This window comes from Apus apus, chromosome 6, assembly GCF_020740795.1.
Source record: "Apus apus isolate bApuApu2 chromosome 6, bApuApu2.pri.cur, whole genome shotgun sequence".
NCBI classification, from domain to species: domain Eukaryota; kingdom Metazoa; phylum Chordata; class Aves; order Apodiformes; family Apodidae; genus Apus; species Apus apus.
This window is the reverse complement of record NC_067287.1, coordinates 23,896,046-23,917,903: the sequence shown is the minus strand read 5'-3', so window position 1 is coordinate 23,917,903 and position 21,858 is coordinate 23,896,046. Positions and strand designations below refer to the sequence as shown.

Here is a 21,858-nt window from a genome sequence, read left to right as displayed (position 1 = left end):
TGGTCATCCTCCTGTCCATCAGGACCCCCAGGTTCCTTTCTCCTACACTGCTCTCCAGTAGGTCAGCACCCCCAACCTGTACTGATACCTGGGGTTGTTCTTCCCTGGATGCAAGACTCTACACCTGCCCTTGTCGAATTTCGTCAAGTTTCTCCCCATCCAACTCTCCTGCCTGTCCAGGTCTTGCTGAATGGCAGCACAGCCTTCTGGTGTGTCAGCCAGACCTCCCAGTTTAGTGTCATCAGCAAACTTGCTGAGGGCACACTCTGTTCCCTCATCTAGGTTGTTGATGAGAATATTGAATAGCACCGATCCCTGAGGGACTCCGCTAGTCACAGGCCTCCAACTAGATTCTGTCCTATTTACGCAACTCTCTCACTTCATAAGTTATATTTACTCCTGTTTAAGAGATTGGAACACAATTAATAGAAAAAAAAAAAAAGTCACAGGCAGTCTTAAGTAGACAATGCATAGTTATTTCTGTCTCTTGTCTAAGATATTAAACAGTGGTCAGAAAAGAAAATACATTATGTAACGCATCCCCACCAATCAAACTAAGGAAGAAGCCCCAAGCTGCAGACACATTAAAAAAATCAAAACACAACAAACCCCCAAAATTTCAGTACTTCAGATTAAAACTTTTTTTTTTTTCAAAGTAAGCTATTTTTAAATTTCAAACTATATATGGGCTTATTTAGTTTTAAATCTAGAAATTAAGAATTTTTATGGTCAATGTTCCCTGCTTTCTTAGGAATTGTCTTGGGATTGAAGAAATCAAGTTAGCCAAGCTGTTTTGTGCATTCTTAACTGTCTTATTTGTTTTATCTTAAAAAAAAAAAGTTGCAATGCTATATAAATAGTCACAATATAACTGGATTGTGTGCTTATTTGCTTGAGAGAATGAGGTTTGTGCTGCTGTTGAAGGGTACTCATTTGAACTCCTGCTGTCTTTGTCTCTGTGACTTTATGGATTTTGGGGGAGATGACAGGAATAGCTACAGCACTCCTGACATGGAAGTCACTCAAGAGATTGCTTTATTACTTGTTTTTTCTGTGCAAGTTTCTTCTCTGCAAGGTTTTGCCCATATCTACTGTAGTGGCTTATTACTCAATTTCTGTTTTGTTTATGCATAAAGTAATTTATACCATAGGTGATTTTAGATTATATAGAACAGACTGGATGTCTTAATTTTGATTTGTATTTAGGTTTTTAATATTATGCATTGAATCTAGATAATTTGGTGTCTTTTGGATTACTCTTTTTGTTGTCTATGAACATTTGTAATATATACCCATAGTATGCATGGTTAAGAAATGTAATAGGTCTCTTCCAACTCAGGTTAATGATGCTGTCAAACATATTATTTTTATTACCTATTTTTGATACAACTTAGCCAACTCATTTAGTAATTTAAATACAGTATGTTCAAAGAATTTTTGCTGCAAGTTTCTTGTGTTTTGTTGTTTTTTTTCTTGAACCCTTCCTAAGGAAAAAAAAAGCAGAACAAAAAACCCCAAACAAACCTCTGTAAAATGTAGTAGGCCAGGCTAGTTAATTAAGTACATCTTGTGTTCTGTGTGATTAAAAAACAATGTTTTCAAATGAAAAAAAAAAAATTTGCTTTTCCTTGTAACTATTGGCTTTGGCTGAGTCACTTAGTCTATTTCATTAGCTTAAAAACTTTCTCCTTAGGGTTTGGAGAAGGAAAGAAGTGTCTTTGTCATGAACATTTAATTCTAGAAAATGTATTCAGGCAGATTTCATCCTCAATTACAATATTTGACTCTTAGCTAACTTGGTTTAAGATTGTACTTTTTTTTTTTGTTCTAAATTATGCTAGTAATATATAAATTGTCCTAGCTTTGCTAAGGATATAAAAGGACATATTTTCTTTCCAAGGTCAAAGGGCTATCCAAATGTTTAAAAAAAACCTCATCAAACAACAAAATCTGTACCTTTACTAACAGTGTGTGAACCACCTACTTAAAATGAAAATCAACACTGAAATTCAGTTTATGAAACTTTGTGCAGAAGTTAAAACTGGTTTTATTTCTAACATAATCTTTTCTGTTGCTTGAAATGTCTTGAGAAAAGAAGAAATGCAGATTTAAGTAAGATAAAACAAGAAATAAATACTTGTTTTGACTGTTTTGTGGGAGTCTTGGAGACAGTCTTGGCCTTCTGTGGAATAGTGCATGTCCATAGAATTTTTTGAGAAGATTTTTTTAGTTGGAAATGTGTAGATCCTTTCAGTAAATGGTAGCAATGGTCACTTTTTAGTAAGGTTTTACCTGTTTTTCCTGGTCAGCATGGATTTATTTTTTTTTTTAGGCTTATGCTATGTGTAACTGTTCAGGTTTAATCATTATCACAGATTGTGTACGTTGGTGACCTCAGATCCATGGTCTGTTTGCTACTGATACAAGCAAAGAGAACTGGGCCTTAATGGATTTTTCTCTTGTTTGCCACTTACATCAATAGAAGAGTTGATTTAATTTTTTTCAGTCCTTGCTGTATTTCTGTATAGCTCTGTCAGATTTACTGACTCATTTTATGAATGCAGAGGTCAATTTGGAGGACTTAAGATATGGGAGATGGGCATTATTTTGTTAGGTCCTGATTAAAATTGCTTGAAACCTCAGGCACATAATGAGTATTTTATAGGATCAGAGCTTGTAAGCATGGTCAATATCATGAGTTTTCATCTGATAAGGTGAAGGTAGGGGATCTAGAAAAGTGAATTGGAATATACCATCTCACAGAATTAATGCTGTCACAACTGCTGTTCCAGTTTCCATCCTTTCTGATCCTTATGTTGTTGATTATTTTCAGAACACACTTTTAATGTTATCCTCACAGTTACAGGAACTAGAAACTTATTTAAAAAAAAACAAACTTGAGATTTTGATAACATTATGCAATTCTAGAACCATAGGAGAAAAACCTCTGTACCTTAACCTCGTCTTTTATAGAATAAAGCATGAAGATGTTCTTTTTTTATTGACAATCTTTAAATATGTTAAAGAAGAACTGAGACTGCAGCATCACTGTGCATGCAGCTGGAATACCAGCACTTGGATTGACTAATCAAGCCTGTTCTCTTCTGTGTCTTTACTGGATTAGTACACTTTACATGGCAATATTTCTGCAAATAAGAATTTACAATAGATAAATAACTTGAGAAAAGGAAAAAGTTTATCCTACAGAGTAACTTCCTTGTTGGCAGTTGTGAAATTCTAGTAAAAGTGCCTCAGTCTTCACATTTTGAATATATTTGGCTTCTAGAAATCTCATTATATAGATCCAAAGCAGTAAACCCAAGTATATTTCCTTTTAGTAATGTTTTCAACAGTCAGTGAAAGACTTGTAGTTCTTGAGTGTTCTTGCTTGAAAATGCTGCCAGTGTAATTACAGTTATGGTCAAGTATCTTGCTCAAAAGTATAACTTGTATCTGGCCTGTCTCTAATTTCAGAATGTAAATCTTGATTGTAAAGGAAACTTGAAAGCAAGTGTTGCATTGGTATTGCCAACATTGATACTCTCTCTACCTGGGAGCTCAGTGCAGATGTGCTGCAGGCTGTTCTAACATGTGGCAGTTTGTTTCACAATGTTTGCAGTCTGACAGAGGGCTTCTCTCTGATTTGGCAGCTTTCTTATTGGCTGCTAAACACGCCTCCTTGCTCATGGTTACTACCCTCTGAGTAGAGGCAGACCTAAACTTTTTACATGCTTGTCAGCCATCACAGTCAACACTTGGGCATTGAGGTTTTTATTGATGCTGTTAAGCCCAGTAGAACTGCTCAGCTAGATCCTGCATACTATTATGGAAGAAGAGGGGTGGGGGATAAGAGTTGTGGGACATAATGCAGGTCATTCAGCTTTTATATGTATATATTGCATGATTCAACAGTATTAATGTTGCCAGAAACAGTATTTTATTTACTTACGTACCTTTCCTTTTCATTTTCACAAATCTCTTAAAAATAAAATCCTTGCCTGCTTTTCCTCAAAAGATTAAGGTAGAGTTTCACTTCCCATCTTGATGATTATCAATTTTTACTGAGTTTTTGTTGAGATATTCCTAAAAAATATCTACTTCCCCCTGCCCCTGTTAAGTGCATTAGCTTTACTGTGTTTACTGCACCTTTAGTCTTTAGAGACTGTGCTTTAGAGATGTAATATACTTCTGCAAAAGGTAGTCTAGTTCTCTACCATACATGGATAATCTGATATCACATGGCAGGAAGACCAAAACATATTGTTACATCTCTCTGTTGCATGGCATGCTTCTGGGACTAAGGCTGTCTGATTGCTCCAGGATCCCTGCTGTTTTCCTTTTCCCTATTGTAGAGATCCCAGCGAGAGATACAAACAGGAAACTTCCAAAATCCACTTTAACTGGGAAGCAGTATTTGTGCTTTAAAAAACACTTTCCAGATTGCTAATCCCTCCTGCTTCTGTGGTTCTCCATAGCCTCCATTAAGGAACACAGGATTGATAGCTCATTATTAAATCTGTTCCTAACACTGGCAGCTGCACTGGATATATCCAATTCAGACAGGTTCACAAGCCCCTATCCCATGTGCCACCATGCACTGCAGGTCAAACAGCACTTTGTGTGTTGATCTTGAGGCCTGTTTAAAAGGCAGTGACTACACATACCACAGGATTGTAAATTACAATTGGATCTTATTACCTAGACAGAAGAAACTCAAACATGAATAGTCTTCCTGATTTTTTTTCTCAGACCTCTGTTTTGTCTTACAATGATGTCTCTCTTAGAAGAGTGCATTTAGAGAAATGAATGACTAGTCATTTTTGGCCTGTGCAACAGCTGTCCGTTTTCAATTAAACTACTCCATGAATGTTTACTTCTTTTACAAGGGCCACAGGAGGTAAATCGGCAACAATGTTTCCAGTCAAGGCATGTTGTCATTTTGGTGTTTCCTGATGTACTGTTTTGCTTAGAACAAAATGAGTAGAGGAGGGACCGGTCTCTCTAGTTATACAAAGCATATTATCAATATTTTGGCAATAATAGCAAATTCTAAATAGTAGTATTGAATCTGAGATGTAGATTGTTTTCCTCACAGCAGCCCTAATAGTGCTGTGCTTTGTATTGGTAGCTAGAAATGTGTTGATAACACCCTTGGCTGCTGATGATCAGTTGTTGTGGTCTCTACAACATCCCTCCTCACCACCAGGCCAGGGGTGGGTAAGATCCTGGGAGGGGACAGAGCCAGGGCAGCTGACCCAGACTGGCCAAAAGGATATTCCATATCATATTATGTCTGCTCAGCAATAAAAACTAAGAGTACGTGGGAGTGGAGGGGAGGGGTGTGGGTGGCATTTGTTATTATGACATTTGTCTTTAAAGTAACTGCTATGCACTCTGAAGCCCTACTTCCTGGGAATCCTGGGAAGTGACTTAGAATGCTGATGGGAAGTAGAGAATAAAACTTCTGGTTTAGTTTGCTTATGTGCTTGGCCTTTGCTTTTGCTTTATTAAACAGCTTTTATCTTGACCCATGAGTTTTTTCCATCTTATTTTCTCTCCCTCTGTCCCGCTGAGGAGGGGAGTGGTAGAGTGGCTTGGTGTGCACCTGGTGTTCAGCCAAGATCAGCCACTACTGTAGTTCAGATATTACCAAGAAGTAATTGAAGAAATGTGTAATTAATTCATTGATGAAGCCTACTGTGTGATAATTGCACTACATTTCACTTTGTACTGTTGAATAGGAACATTATCCTTCTAGGCTCTTTCTACAGTGCAGAGTGACTTGGCTTCTATTGGAGGTAATATGAAATTTTCAGTGATGTCTAGTGATAGGACAGGGGGCAATGGGTGCAAACTGGAACATAGGAGGGTCCATGTAAACATCAGAAAAAACTTCTTTACTGTGCTGTACTTTACTGTACTGACAGAGCACTGGAACAGGCTGCCCAGAGAGGTCGGGGAGTCTCCTTTGCTGGAGACATTCAAAACCCGCCTGGATGTGTTCCTGTGTGATGTGCTCTGGGTGACCCTGCTCTGGAAGGAGGTTGGACTAGGTGATCTTTCGAGGTCCCTTCCAACCCCTAAGATTCTGTGACAGTGTTTAGGAGCATGTAGAAGATCACAAGATCAGGCAGATCTGGGCTCTTGATGCTATTATTAAAACCATTCATCATGGTGGTTCTCATTCTTCTACAGAAGTTGTTAGGCACATATAATTCAAGGGGATCTTATAAAAGATTGCATATTAGTAATCTGGTTTTTATGGAAGCAAAGACTGTTTAATACACTCTAGTGGCAGAAATGGGTCTAAGGAAAAAGAGCAACTCATAATGAAGTTATAAAATTAAAACAACAAAAAAAGAAAATATTATAATTTAAAAAGAACCAAGAGCTTGATATACTCCAGCTGAAGAATACTATAAGCTATATATAAACACCACAGTTGATATTAATTCTTTATGGTTGAAAGGTATGTAAACTTGCAACAGGTAATATAATAGCCAAATGTATATGTTAAATGTAATGATGAGGGAGTGTAAAGCATTTCTAAATTGTCTCTTTTTTTAGGTGACTGAAGCAGTCTATTGCTATAGCATCTGCGATTTACAACAAGAAAATAAAAATAGAAATAGAATTGCAAGGAGGGGGGGAGTCTGTCCATTTTTAGCATCAGTAAAGATTTAATGAATTATCTCTTCCTTATTGCAATCAAATCTTATCTTAGATTGAAGATTGTAAGTATTGTTTTCATTATCTGAGACAAGTATAGGCATGATTTCACAGCCTGTATCATCTACACTTTTGAAAACAAAACTTGTGCTTATTTTCCTGGAACAGCTCAGTTCCCTCATGTTAGGGGAGTGAGAACTGGCTGTAACTATCACATGCAGCATAAATGCTAACTTTGCCCTGGAGAAATGGGGCTGCTGCCAGTAAGTAACATTAATTTCCTCTATGGCTGATAAAGACCTGTTGAAGATTTCTCTACCAAGATTAGCAAAGATGTTAGCACTACCTCTTTTGAACTTTGCAGTATCCTTTGGGTCACTTTGTGATCTGCAGTTCAAGCTGTGCTGTTCCAGAAAATGTGTGTCTACACACTGCCATGTATACAAACAAGCCATGTTTGTTTCTGTTCACTTTAGTTTTTGTCAATCTACATTGAAAGTAATTTTTGGCTAAGATTTTAATTTTGCTCTCAGCTGTTTGCTTTCTACAAATGTTACTGTATTTAAGAAAATCTTCAGATTGTTTAATGGCTAAAAGTACTATAAGCACCTCTTACTATTCTGTCAAGCACAGAAAGTCATATGAAAAGATATTTATTACATCTTTTAAACACTTCTGTGTGTATATGCAGTAATCTTTCTTCAGAGGTAACTAGCTCCATGTGTCCTGCAGAGGTAGGTTAAACAAACTGCAAAGCCAAACAACATACTCCTTGAGACATGTCTTTACCTAAGCAATATCCTGCGAATTATATTGGCATTTGGGGAATTTGTTTTAAATGGGAACACTTGTAGTTAGTTTTCCAGAAAGAGCTGAGATTTTATTGTATTTCTTTGAAAACCTGTTTGTACCCCATTTGAATACTATCCCACATAAGTCTTATTTAATGTGTTAAACTCAATGTGAAACAGAACTGGGTCCAAAAAGTGTCTCTGACTACTTGGCAGAGAAATTATGAGCATCTACAGAATGCAGATGTGAATGGCAGCATGGCCTAATGTAAGTGTGTATGTATGATTTTATATACTAGGTAGCAGTCTTTGCTGCCTGTCGTGCTCTATAACATGATGGGAATTTTTTTTTTAATTGTGATAAAATTAATTTGATCTCAAAATGTAATATTGTCACTCTAGGTGTATTTTTTGAACTATTTTTTAAGATTGTAGTTTATAATATTTTACAGTGGGTTACATTGTGAAATTCCTACAAGTATTAAAGCTCCTAAGCTTTCACTAAGACATGAGACACTACTTTTAGTGCTTTAGTGTAAAATGTGTTATGTCACTTGCCCCTAAACCATGTTCCAATCTGAAGAACTGTCTGAAGGCAACTTAATTATTTTGATGCATTGTTATTAGCAGTACTGCTATTAAGATTTTAATACCTGAATAGCTTTGGGGATAGAGCTGTATGTGCAGGACTGTGACCCCACACAGAATAGGAATAACAACAAGAAGTATGAAGCAATTATAGTGTTAATATAATACTTTCATTTTGTTTTGAAAAGTCCTCTTTGGATGTGATGCAAGCATTTATTTCTTATGTACATTCTTCAATAAATAGGCACTTTTATTGCCTTAGAAAAAAATTTAAATGACAAAGTACTTGGTGCCGTTACTTCAAAGATCATCTTAATCTTTACCATTCAATGTGGTCTGTTATAAACATTTTTAATATTTTGTTGTAAGAGGGGTCTTATGTTCACAGTTTGTATTCTGTTTTTTTTGTGAAAGTGCATGTTTTATTATCAATAAGATTACACTGCAACTTAATAATTTAGAGATTGTATATATACATTAATTAAAAAGAATTTTCATAGTTAATTATACATTACAATTTTTCAAAAAAACTAACTGCAAGTGGATCCAAAAGCATATTAAATAATCACACCCAGAAATATTCTATGTAACAATAATAGAAAACTTGATGATATTGGGTACAGTTCTTGGCTATCAAAATTTGAAAATAATCAATCACAAGAAATCATACTTGTAGAATTCTTGAATAACTGTTTGCTACTTGTACAGCTGAAGGGTCAACTTTTTTGGTGAAGAGTCAGTTGCTCTGCTCTGTTAACACTAATGAGAGTTGAATTGTTAAATTTGCCCCTTAGAGCACTTCAGATTAATGAAAAAAAATTCTAGTTGAGGTATACTTCATTTGAGGAACTTTCAGACCACTCAGATATTTGCCCATACATTTTCAGCCTGCTGCACAGTGTTTTAGTTGGATGTTTTTATTGTGAAACAGCCTTCATAAAATCTTTCATTGTTTCATAGTTTACGTAGTGCAAGCACAGCAAATTGACAAATATAAATTTAGTGCATTGAAACTTCATATAGCATTTCTGTCTGAAATGGAATAGTCCCAGTACTAGTTATAAGATGGTATAAAAAGAAAATTCACAGACTCATTTGCTGCAGATATCAGGCAGTCAGTAAGTACGTATCAGTAGAGCAGCTTGTACTTAAACACACCTTGATCACTGCTCAGATTGAACTGTTGTAAACTTACAACAACCAGAGAAAGACGTAGGGTGAATATATAGTGTCATACTCATGTATGCTCCTTGTTTTGCATTAAAGTCCTAATTCTGCTACTGTCCATGCTGTATACAGCTAATGGACACCATTGCTTGATTCTAAGGTAAATGTGGTGACTTTCCAGCAAGGGATATTCTAGAAATTGGTATGTATTGAGTCTGTGTGGCTGATTCTTGTGCTCTGTGGTCTCAATTAAGGTGGCACAGTGCTCTTTGCAGGTCTGTACTCTTGTAATGGAGCAGTGGAGGACCTTCTGCTTATAGATGGCCCCAGAGCACCATCAGCCATGGTGCTGAGCTGTGGGATGAGGAGCTTGTGCTTTGTCTTTTGTGCAGTGTGTTATGCAGTCTGTCTATCACATTTTTTTCTCATATTTATGTTCCACATACCTTTAATTTGTCTTTATTTTCCATGTTCTCCTGGTAGCTGCTTTGGTAGCAGTCCTTTAGGTAGGTCATTCTTGTAATTGGGGTATAAAAGTGGGACTCCAGTGAACACAGTTATGTAATGGTAAGCCTTGTGATCATCCTCAGAGAAAATTTTTTCTTGGTATCTTAACTGAGGAAAAACAGCTCATAAAGAACAGGGTACTATCAGAGTAGCAATAACATAACACTGCAGAATATACTATAGAAGACATTGGGAAAATAATTTGCCTGAAAATAGTTTAGATGTATGACATGCATGTTAATGATGCTTTATTTTCTTTTGAAGGATCGTCGCTTCAATGATGAAATTGACAAACTGACTGGTTACAAGACAAAATCACTCTTGTGCATGCCCATAAGAAACAGTGATGGAGAGATTATTGGTGTTGCCCAAGCAATAAATAAGACTCCTGGAGGTGCCCCTTTTTCTGATGATGATGAAAAAGTAAGATTACTTTCATTTTAAAAAAATGTCTTTTGTAACTTGGTAGACTCTTGTAAAGCTACTTAATCTAAATAAGTAAATGGTACAGCTCTTGTGTTAATGACGTTTTTGAGGAGTGCTTAGCATAAAATGCCCATTTTTGTTGTTCTCAACATAAAACGTGTATCTGTTCCGTAAACGTGGGAAGTCTTGTGGATGAAACTTCTACTTAATGGTCTCTAAATCTGATTTAGACTCTTTAAATGTAATAGATCTTAATAGGAAAACTTTATTTTTAAAAACTTACCTTAAGAACAAGTTCATTGGGAAGAACCATCGCAGAGACACTCCTATGATTGCTGACTTTAAAAATCACCACCAGCTCTTGATGGTCTCCATGGGATAAATACCTGTAGCATATGAAAAAGAACCTTTATTTTAGAGATTATGCATATACAACTTTATGCTATTCTAAAATATAGCAGGCTTCCAAAGGCTTGTGAAAGGATAAGGAGACACTAGGTGTGTATATGAAGCAAAATCTGAAGAGTAAAGTGACCTTAAAAAGCAGGAGAATAGATGGAGCAAGGTGAAATGTATGTAAAGCCAAGAGATGACTGGGGAAAATAATGGTAGAAGTCAGCAAACTGGGGAGGAACAGAACAGTAACTTTCTGCTGAAGAGAGAGAAATGGAGTCTCTTTCAAGCATACAGTTGGAAAATGTACATCTGTTTATTAAAGTATTACATCTAATTTTTGTGGAAGTGTATTTAGTGGCAGACTTTCCCCTCAGAAGTTCTTTATATTGTTTCAGAAGCAGATAATATTTGATGCAGAGCCATTGTTGGTTATTACATACATGTTGACATCTCTGCTATGACAAATATATTAAGTGATGCTTATTGGAAGGGGAAAATCCTGTCTTACTGGTTCATCTAAATAGATAGAGATTATTTTTAGAATCGATATGGCTTGACATGAATTAAATACATTATAAAGTTGAACAGTGGTTTATAAAGGCTGTGAAATGTTGCAAAAATCAAACTTGTCTTCTATAGAAACCATAGTAATTGTATTTATTAGTACTTTGTTGAAGTTACATTCTTGTTTTACTTACAGAAATACATTTAAGCCATTTCATAGTTTGCAACAATTGCTTAGTGAGAATAATGGATAATGGATGGATTAGATGGATAATGTCTGTTAATAGCAGCATAATCTGGTTTGCTGTGTGGTGGGAGTAATTAAAAATTTATGGCCTTTTTGAAATTTAAGTACGTGGAGGTAACTTTTGCAGCCCAGGTGAAAAAAATCTTTGCCAAGTGAAATATTAATAAGTGAATGCATTAAAGTTGAGCAAGAGTAAAGATAAGTACTGATTATTTTATACATTTTATTAGTTACCAGATGTCTTCCAATGGAAACAGGTATAAGTAAATATCCTTTATAATTTTATTAGATTATTTGGCTTAGCACAACTTTGTTGTCAAGTGGAGGTAATCCAGTAGTTATTCTTAGCAAAACCTACTTACACACGAAGAGCCAGCTTGCTTGCTGTGAACCACTACTTGTTTTTAGTGCTTTTCTGAAATCTGTTTCAATGTTTTATTGTGATCTGTTGTGCTCCTGAGCTGCTTGTTAACAACTTCTTAAACTTCAAGCTTCAGATTCTCATTGAGACCTAAGCATTTGGATCCAAGTTGAAAAACTAGGCATGTTTGGATTATAATCTTTAAAGTACACTCAACAAGTAAAAGGAGTGGACAATAAATTAGGCTGACAGTAAGAAAGCTTATGGTTTGACAGATTAACAGTACTCAGTTGCCCAGTTGAATATAGTACCATAGAGTGAGCTTTAAAAAAAAAATGGAAATGCCAACTACCTGTGGTTACTCTTCCCACCAACGCTATTAGTAATTTTATAAAACTGAAAAATTATTTACATGAACAATACTTAGAGTGCATATGTGTATCTGGCATCATATCTTTGTTAGATGTTTCTTCTAAATATGTGTTGAGTAACAAGGAAGAAAGTCATAGACTTATCTCTGGCAGTATCACTTATCTAGCACCACATTTAAGACAGCTTTTCTGCGGAAAGCTTATAAAAATGTTTTTCCACAAAAATAGTTAGCTTTTAATTTCTATTTCTGCAAGGAGTGTGTGTAACCGATTCTAACTTTCAGTTTTCAAATGCTACTTTTTCAGATATCTGAAGTGACCCAGTACTACTTAAACTGTTTCTTTACAAGTTATCTAAGCTTGTGTAACCATTAGTTTTCTTCTGAATTTTGATTCTTGAAAATATTGGGTGTTGAATGTTGACTTACTAGAATACAGTACAAATCTGGCAGTATATGCTACCCCATATGGGTAGCCAAATGCAAATTAAACAGATTTTCTCTGAATAGGCTTTTTTCTTCACTTTTTATTTCTACTCTGTGTCTGTGTAAAGATTTTATTTAAAATGCAGCCTTTATCATGGATACTACATTTGATTGCCATACGTTGCACTAGCAAAACAACTGTATACTTGTGAAGTGTGTATTACACAAACATACTAGTGTAAGTATTTGATGTTGGTACTGAGGCTGTGGCATGTGCTTTTATTCAGTGACTGCTAAATATTATCTAAAATCAGCACATTGCCCATAATTTGCCGTCTTTATATCATGTTTGCTGGTCGTTTATAGCACTCTTATATTTTCAAGCCTATATGTTAGAACTCTTCAAGAACATGTTAAGTGGGTTTTCACATGTAGAGTTTATATAAAAAAATGAGAACATAACTATGATTGTGCCATGTAGTAGATCTTAGATGTAATGAGGCTTGCCAGGCTGTATGCTGTTATTTCCAAATCTGTATTCATAAGTTTCTTCTCTCACTGAGAACCTAGAAAGCACAATATACCTTTGGGAAGCAAGAGAGCACACACTTTCAGGAGAATGTCTTGCAAGATTAGCAAATATTTTTGTGTTGTTTGTTTTTTGTTTTTTGTTTTTTTTTTAATCATAATATCAGCAGAAGTGGATTGTGAGGAATGGGGAAAAGCAAAAACTGGTAAGTCCTTAGAAAAGGTCTACCTGGACATAGAGGTGGTTTGTGTAGAAAAGCCTGATAAGTAGCTTGGTTAATGTTACAATTTATGACAATTAGCAGCTTCAGAATGGTTAGAAAATGAAAGTGTAAATTACTCCTCCTTTTCCTACTCACCCCCACCCCAGCCCTCTCAAGGAAAGGTCAGTGTCATTTAAGTCTAACTATTGTTTGCAAGTGTCTATCCTCTCTCAGTTTTGTGTGAAACAATTAAAATAATCTGTTGGGGTTTTTTTACACTGCTACAAGACTACATTGTGTAATGAAATGTCACTTGGGGGCACTACTGTCTTGAGTCAACAGAAAACAAAGAATTATGTTTTCAATTAGAACTTAGTAGATGCTAGCATCATTTTTATGTATGCTTAGTTATTTTCAGGAAGTTGAAAGTAAATAAAATATTTAAGATTTCAGAAGCTTTTCATGCTCCTAAACTGTAAGCAAGATTATATTTTGCAATTTCTAAAATGGAGTATTAGATGTCAAAATTTTTTTAGTTTTGGTTTTCATGGGAAATTTTCAGGTTTCTTCTACATCTGACTTTGGTGATAGTAACACCACTAATAACAAGTCTAAGTGAATTTTCCACATGTAATGATTGTTTTCCATTGCTAGAGTTCTCCTTTTGGTGCAAGGGGTGTTTCAACCAATTAATTTAACAATGCAGAACTAGACTTGACAGCCACTGGCATCAGAGAAACTGCTCTGTCTCTCAATGTGTTCTGTCTCCTCAACATCAGTGGCTCAGTTGAACAGAGTGATGTCAGAGATTTTCAGTTTGATACAAACAATCATAGAATACCTTTTTACTTTTCTGTATCAGCCATCACTATTGCATTATGTTGTGTAAATGGTAACTTTCTGGAGAAGTAGCCTGGTGGTATTCTTTTGAATGTGTCTTGCAACTGAAGGCACCAGTTCATCTGCACAGATACAGAGCAGGAAGATTAAAAAAAAAAGAACTTTGAAAAGAGCTGTACACCCTGTCAGTATTCCCAGTACTATCCTGAAGAATCATTTAAGTATGTGCTGTTTGCTGGCAAGTCATACTTGTTCCAGGACTGGTAAGAAATTAAGCCTCACAAGTTTGGCAGTCTGTAGTTTAGATTAGTGTATGCCCTTCAGAGTCTTCTGAGATGTGGTGCCAAAACAAATCTAATACTTCATTAGAGAGGCTCACAAAGAGCAGCAGCAGCTCTACAGTCACTTAAACTGACATCCTTGTTCTCTTTGCTCTGATGTCTTCTTAGCCTGAAAGAACAGAACTGACTGTGGGAAAACTACCCAGGACAGCCAGCTTGAGTTAAATCCTTCTTGACTTACTGAAAAGCAGTAGTTTGAATGCAGTGAGAGCCCTCCTGAGAGGGGGAAGGAAGAACTCTATATGGTTGTCTGTACTCTGTGCATAGTCTTATTAAGAAATATGTATGATTCCAGGATTCAGCTGCTGAATATGTGGTCTGTGGGGACTTGAAGGTATGGTTTTCTCATGCGCCGATATTTTTTCCTAATAGCAGCCCTGTGATTGCCCTGTTTAGTGTGCTCTTCTTGGTATACATTTGTTAAGGCTTAAATATATCCTATACTGGCTCTACCATAGTGATGAATGGTTTGCAGGGCTTGTGTTATATCTGCTTATATTTTTTTTCTGTTAGTTTTTGCATGATGGGTTTAGAACCATGCTGGCAGGTAGCAATTTTAAAATCAGCTAGAAGGGCTTCTTTATATTGGGGAAGTAATCAACTGAAAACAAAACTGCCTGTTCTGGATCACTCCTTTGCCTAGTAAGCATCTCTGACTGTTGTGAAAATGATGACCCCAGCTCTGTGAGTGTGAGGAATTTACTAAAAATGTCACCTGAAAATTATTTTGAGGCATCAACTAGAAAGGAACATAAACAAATTGGGCAAAGATTTTTTTTGCAGTATGTGATGACCACCTGCTAAAGTCTGCCTTGGTTCTCTGAAAATCTGCATGGCAGCGAGACTCCAGAAGCTATTATTTAAAATTGGCATAATCCTCAAAGGTATCATGTGGCCCTTATGTCACTTAGATCCCAATGCAAGAGACAAATTTGCTGAAAGAAGGCAGAAAACAACAAAGACAGTTGAAGGATAAAGGTGCTAAGCACTTCAACTATCTGGGAAAACTCAAATGGTCTGTTAGGCACAGTTCTCAAAGTGCTTGCTTCACAACACTATATTAAAATTAATCACAGTAACTGAGCTCTCTTGCTGAGGGAGTTTAAAACAATTTGTCACTAGAATGTTTGCTTTATCAAGGCAGCTTCACACCACTTGTTTGCAACCAACAGCACTAAATGACTGAAGTGACAAGATCTGAATGGACCTTAGTTAGTCTTGCATGCATTCAGTCATACTTTCAAGTTAAGGAGAAAGTCTAGATTTTTAATTACAGAACTCTTTAAATGTGCTTTAAACTTAACAAAAAATGTATCTTTATCAATAGCTCAAGTTTGATACTGACAGTTAATATTGGAACCAGACATTTTTGTCTCTGAGATGTGGAAACATGTCTAAGTTGTGTCACACAGTGATATTTTAATGAACTATTGTTTTTTCAAATACAAATATGGATTTTCCTAGGCTCAGAGGCTACCTTGTTGCTTTGGTTTATAGTATGTGTTAGACTAAATCTTTGATGTTTGAGGCCTCTAAATACAATCATAAAACAAACACATTGTTAGGTTTGGCATCAGGAAGAGTTTGTCTATAGAACAGTGAAGTTTTTAATGTTTTGTGGGGTTTTTCTGGTTTTGTTTGTTTTTGTGGGAACTGGGCTTTTGTTCTTATATGATGGTGACAGCAGAAAAGGTAACTGGATTGTTCCTGCAATTGCAGCAGGAATCTGAACCTGTTGGCTCTTTCCATATGTTGTATTCTTGTGTCTTCTTAAATAATTAATACAGAGAAACTTAAACAAATAAGAGCTCTTGTCTGTATACCTAGACTGTCATTTTGCTAATGTTTGTAGTATTTGACTTAAAGCTCAATAAACTAAATAGAAGAATCTCTGCTGACATCATGGGTTTTTAAGCATCAAACCTCTGTGCATTTAGAAATCCATATGGAATATTTAATTAAATGTGGAGGACTTAGGATGCCTAAAATGCAGTCACACAGAATCCTGAGCCTTCAGTGGGCTGATTGTAATAGGTGCAGTGCTTTACAGCCTGAGTTAAAGGTGTGTTTTTTACTGTTTTGTTTGGCAATTTGTGGAAGGAGTCATATTAATTTTCTAGGAAACTGAAGCCTTTTTGTTACAGCATTAAGCGTTTGTATATAATACAACATTTGAAAACATTGGTGCTTTCCTTCATCCTTAATACAGTAATGTTATAAAAAAATATAGTTGGAATGATTTTTATTAATTATGTCCCAGTTTGAAAAAAAAATTCCAGAGGCATTATGAGGATAGGTCATCCATTAGAGATATTAGTTATGAAACATTCAGTAATACTCTGGATCTTAGTAGGACATCTCTGGGTCTTCCTGCAAATTCTGAAGCATAAAAATAGCCCTAGAGCTGGTGCCCTGTTTCCCCCTTTCACTAGTATTCACAGGGAGCTAAAGGAGTCCAGATCTCTACTGGTCAAACATATGAACTGGCTTCACAGGTAATCAACAAAATGCCATGATCATAAAGCCCAGAAGCCAAGAATCTGGCATGTCTGATCATAATTTTCAGATACTTCAGTAACTAGAAACTGTGACCTTAATGTTATTTGATCTTTTTTTTAATACTGTATTAATATAATTTGCACTTAAATTATTTGAATATCAAAATGTTGAATAACAATAATATAAAGGCACAGGAGGATTAGAATTTCATTTGGTTTGTCTGTCAGCAGAAAAAATGCCTACTACAAAATAGTCTGAGTGCTGTGATGTGTATTTGTGTTACAGTGTAAGTCTTATGCACTGTCTGTATAAGGAATTTGCTAGAAAAGTGTTGGATGTTATTGCATTAACTAAGTAATAGAGGTTTTACCTTTAGCTGTCTTCCTTTTGTTGACAAAACTGCCCTAAAGCAGCTACATTATTTTGATCAAATGTCTCATCAGGAAAATCTTGTTTGCTTCAAGAGAAACCTGCATTGAGGTCTTGTTATGGAAGCACATAAAAGGAAACATTTCTGGTCAGTAGCTGGTGTAGCCTTCATTTCTGACAATTACTGGAGAAGTGCCCTATGGGCTGGGTGGGAGGACTTTGTCCCTAGTGAAGAGTTTTCCAAACTTATGTTAGTCACTCAGTTTTCCTGTTCTTTGGTATACTTTTAGAAAACAGCATTTTGCATCTCCTGTGAATTGCTTATCTTTCCTGAAGCAGAATGAAATGTTTGTACAGCAGTTCCTGCCATCAAAAGTATTTCCCACTGGATGTTGAGCCTATCTCTTGAGTTCAATAATGATGTTGAGCTATAGGTTCCATTATGAGATATTGAAAACTGCTTAGCAAATCATATTGCTAAAAAGTCAACCTCTGACCTTCAATGTGTTGTTACAGGCTTCTTAAGAAATCGCAATTCAAACAGTGTACTGTTGTTCTAGTGCTGACTCGCAGCGTACCCTTGGGGAAACAACTTTGCAATGGTATCTCGTCTGAAACAGAATTCTAAGAATTAGAATTAGGTGGTTATGTATGTACTATCTGACTTTCGATTTTAATTATTCTTGCTTTATAAAAACAAAATTATTTTCAAATTGTTGAGCTCAGCCTGAGCTTTTGAAGCCTTGTTGAATGCTTTCTTTGCATGGAGCAGCTGTAATCTGGACAGATCTAGTTAGAAAACACCAAATCAATTTCATAAAAATCATCTTCAGCTGTTCGTTTGATAGTCCTAGCTTTACATATAATATTTCCCATCTCCATTAAAATTACACAACCCTGCTGTCCTGAATTGGTTTGCAAAAGTGTAACTAGTCTGTAAGTGGTGAACTTCTGACTGTATGTTAGAATGAACTCAGTTCTCCCGCATGCTGTCTTTGCAATTGCTAGCCTGAGAAATTCATGTCTACATCCCAGCATTTGGAGTCTGCAAGCAGCAATCTAGCTGTAGTGCCTGCTAGGAGTGTACAGGAATGCCTTTCCCCTATACCTTGGAAAATGGCTGTTCTATTCAGTGGCCAATGAATAAATTCAGTGGAAATCAATGAATAAAACTATTGCCCTCTTCTTTCATAGGAACATAAAAAAAGATTGGCCACTGCACATGAAAGGTCTCTTTAACCCAGTGACATTTGTCAGCTGCTGAAAGCAAATGCCTGGGGTGAGGATGGGATGGTATTTCTGTCATGTAGTCTGACAGTTTCCCCTGATTAGCCGCTCAGGGCCAGACATGCTATCTTTGTATTTAATACCACCCCAGGGATTTTCTACTTAGGAATTTATTCAGGCATTTCCTGAAACAAGACAAATTTCTAGCTTTCACAACATCCTGCACATTGTGTGAAGAAATGCCACCTGACTTCTGATAATTTCATGTTACTCCTCCTTGTTTTGTTTTCAGTCAATCTGGTGAAGAGCTGTTGCTGATTTGTTTTCATGTCAATTGTTTTGCCCTAAAATTTTTCAGCCTTTAAAAGCTGTGGAGTTCCCACCTGGAGCAACAGTCTTCCCAGCAGTCAGCTGCTTGCTTTGGCAGAAGGGGTGCCTGCTCTTCAGAGCCTTGAATAGTGCCTGTGGTCTGCTGTGACAGTCAGTACTTTATGTATCTGGAAAAGCAGAAGTCACTTGAACTGTTTTTCTGATGACTCTAGCCTGAGAAAACACAGGTACTGCACCTGTCTTGGTGTTGGAAAAACTGTCAGATATGCCCAGAAGTGCTTTTGAAAGCCAGGGCAGATCTTCATTGCTTGTTGGCATCTTGATGCCACTGCATTACTAGAACATAAAGAAGGTTCATCATGTAACCTATTTAGTCTACCTTGCCAGTTGCTAACCTTAGCAAAAAAATGCTATTGTTCTTATGAAAGATTCCAGAGCTCACTGAATTATTGTGGATGTTGGGAAGTCTGTTTTGAATTAAAAAACAAACAAACAAAACAAAAAACACCACACAAACAAAAACAAGCAAAAAACCCCACAACCCTGTAAGGTCAGGTCACCAGTGGAAGTTAGCCAACAAGATGAAATTACTGTGCCACAAGATTATATTTTTGGAGCAGAGCTGACTAGAATGATGAAAGCTAAAGTAGTTTAACCAAATAATGATAATTATATAGCATGTCTTGCCTAGCTGACAAACACTAGAGTTAAAACAGTCAATATCAGGATGATTTTTTGAGTTGGAATATTTTTGAAGCTGTTGGAGATAACTGAGCCATGTTGTTTGTAATTGTGAATGGTGGGCAGAGATTTCAGCAAGAAAATGATGCAGTGCACTTCAGGTAACTCTTAACAGGGTAAGCAAGCAGTTTAGAAAAGTATTTCCTATGAACAGCATAGTGATACAGGCAGGGACACCAAGAAGGACTCTTTGTTTAACAGTGGTTTGTGGAAGCTGTGAGTAAGCACCTTAATTGTCAGTTCAGTCTATGGGGAACCCTTTTACTTAGCATACTTATCCACATACATATTTAGCAAAACAAAAAAAAGCTTATACTGGCAGCTATCAAGGCTACAGTCTTTGGACTGAACTGAACTTATATGAATTTAACTGTAGTATTAATTTGCTGGCAATTTGCTATCTCTCTGGTAGAATGGTTAAAAACAAATCTTGCTTTTTTTTTTTTTTTAAAAAAAATAGCTTTTGCTGTATCAAAACCAGACTAGAATTTTGTCAAGCTGGTGTCATGGTTACAAGGCAAATTCAATGATAACAGCTTTCTGGCATGATAATAACTCTCCAGTGTTGTGGCATGATGTTAAACTGGGAGGTGAGTGAAAATGCCCTGGAGCTGTAGGTGTATGGGGCCCTGTGTGTAGGGCTGTGTTGTGGGGTTCCAAGTATGGGGAGGCAAGTGCCAAGCAGTGATGGTCTTGTGGAGAACCGAGAGCTGAGGATATCCTAGCTGCCATGTGGTGAGGTGTCAGCAGGATGTTTTACAGGACAGCAGGGCCATGTGTTGTGGTCTGAGCTGGGGCAGTCCTGAAGACTTGTCCTACAGAGCAGAATAGCTACGGATTTGGTACTAGTTCCTACTAAGGAGAGGAGGGTTTGAAAGAAGGAAGCTTGCCAAGATGTGTTACCATAAACACAATCTGAATTTTCCTTTTCTGTCACATACACTGTAAAATGTTTGGTGTGGTTAGCACAGCCTGTGCGCTCACCTTTGTGCTTGAATCACAAAGGTTTACAATCTACTCTAGCCTAGGGCTTCTCCGTCAACTCGGGGTATAAAGCCATGAGCTTTTGATCCTATGTGTCCAGAAGTTTTAGTTCTTGGTGATGACAAAGATAGTCTGTGCCCTACTACATGTGCACAGCAGATGAAATGTGGCCTCAGTAATACTGCTGTTGCAATGGTGACTGCTGATCTCTAGTCTCTTAAAGAAAATAAAATAAATCAGAACTCAAAGAAGCTGGCAAAATTTGCTAGCGCAGTAGGGATGCGGATGACTTATAAAAGCTGAAGTCTGCCTGCAGAAATGTTAAAGCAGAAGGTTGGCAAGAAGCTTCTCACAAACAAATTAGAGCAACAAAATACTACATCTCATTGAAGTTTTTGAGAAATACGCAATGTAGAGACTCCTTGTAAGTGGAGAGATGATCTCTGTTTTGATATGATCTCATGAACATCTGACAAAATCTGACCATGGAGGGTTAAACTCACTAGTTGCTACCAGCCCAAGAAGTTCATACACAAATGAAGGTATTTTCTATTTCAGAAGTGCGTTTTGGGAAATCACTGTGCCCAAGAAGCAGAGGCTATTCCAGTGAGATGTCAAAGAGTGTAAGCCACTGTAAGAGCCTGTAGGAAGGAGCTTGAGCATTTCATGTGCTCAGCAATCAGTCTTAGGAGGTTTGAAGTTGCTGCATTGATATTTGGAAGAATAAAGACAGGGGGGTTTTTGTTGTGTTTCCCCCCCCCCCCCCCTTCAAACTATTATAGCTTTTCACATATTCTCTAAAAATTAGGTTCCAATTTCAGAGTAGAAATAGAGGAAAAGAACAGTGAGAAACTTATTTTATAAGCATCCCTGTTCTATGTATAAGAAGGATTTAATGTATGTTAATCAATAAAATGAATTCTTCCACTGACTGACTACTCAGTGATCATCTTCATCACTGACATAATACTAGCCTAGTATGTCCTGAACATTAAAACAAAATACTTCAATTAGTGTTTCATCAGGCACTTAGACTTTTCTTGTAATGAAAACTGAACTAGAGATTAATAATTTTGATTGATTCTAACTGAATTTATTCTAGTTTTCATGACCTTCTGCTTTGCTTCTGCTGTCAGTTTTGTGGATTTTATGAGAATAGATATGTCAAGTCAGGTGCTAAGATCTATTTTTGCTTCTATAAGAAGATTAATTTAGATGTTAGTTGTAGTAGAATGTGATGTTGAAGCTGGAAATATCTAACTGAAAAATATTCACAATATACTGTTTTAAACAAAACCTATTTTTCTAGGATAGTTGTTGTAATTCTGACATGAAATTAATCAG

General features: G+C 36.5%; 1 protein-coding gene across 1 annotated transcript in view; it reads left to right on the top strand.

Moving 5' to 3' along the window:
* Positions 1–21,858, top strand: part of PDE11A (phosphodiesterase 11A) — a 126,647-nt gene that overhangs the window by 8,595 nt on the left and 96,194 nt on the right. The window contains exon 2 of the mRNA XM_051622801.1: positions 9,987–10,145. Within this exon, the coding sequence (XP_051478761.1) occupies positions 9,987–10,145 (159 nt within the window). The remainder of the gene's footprint in view (positions 1–9,986; positions 10,146–21,858) is intronic.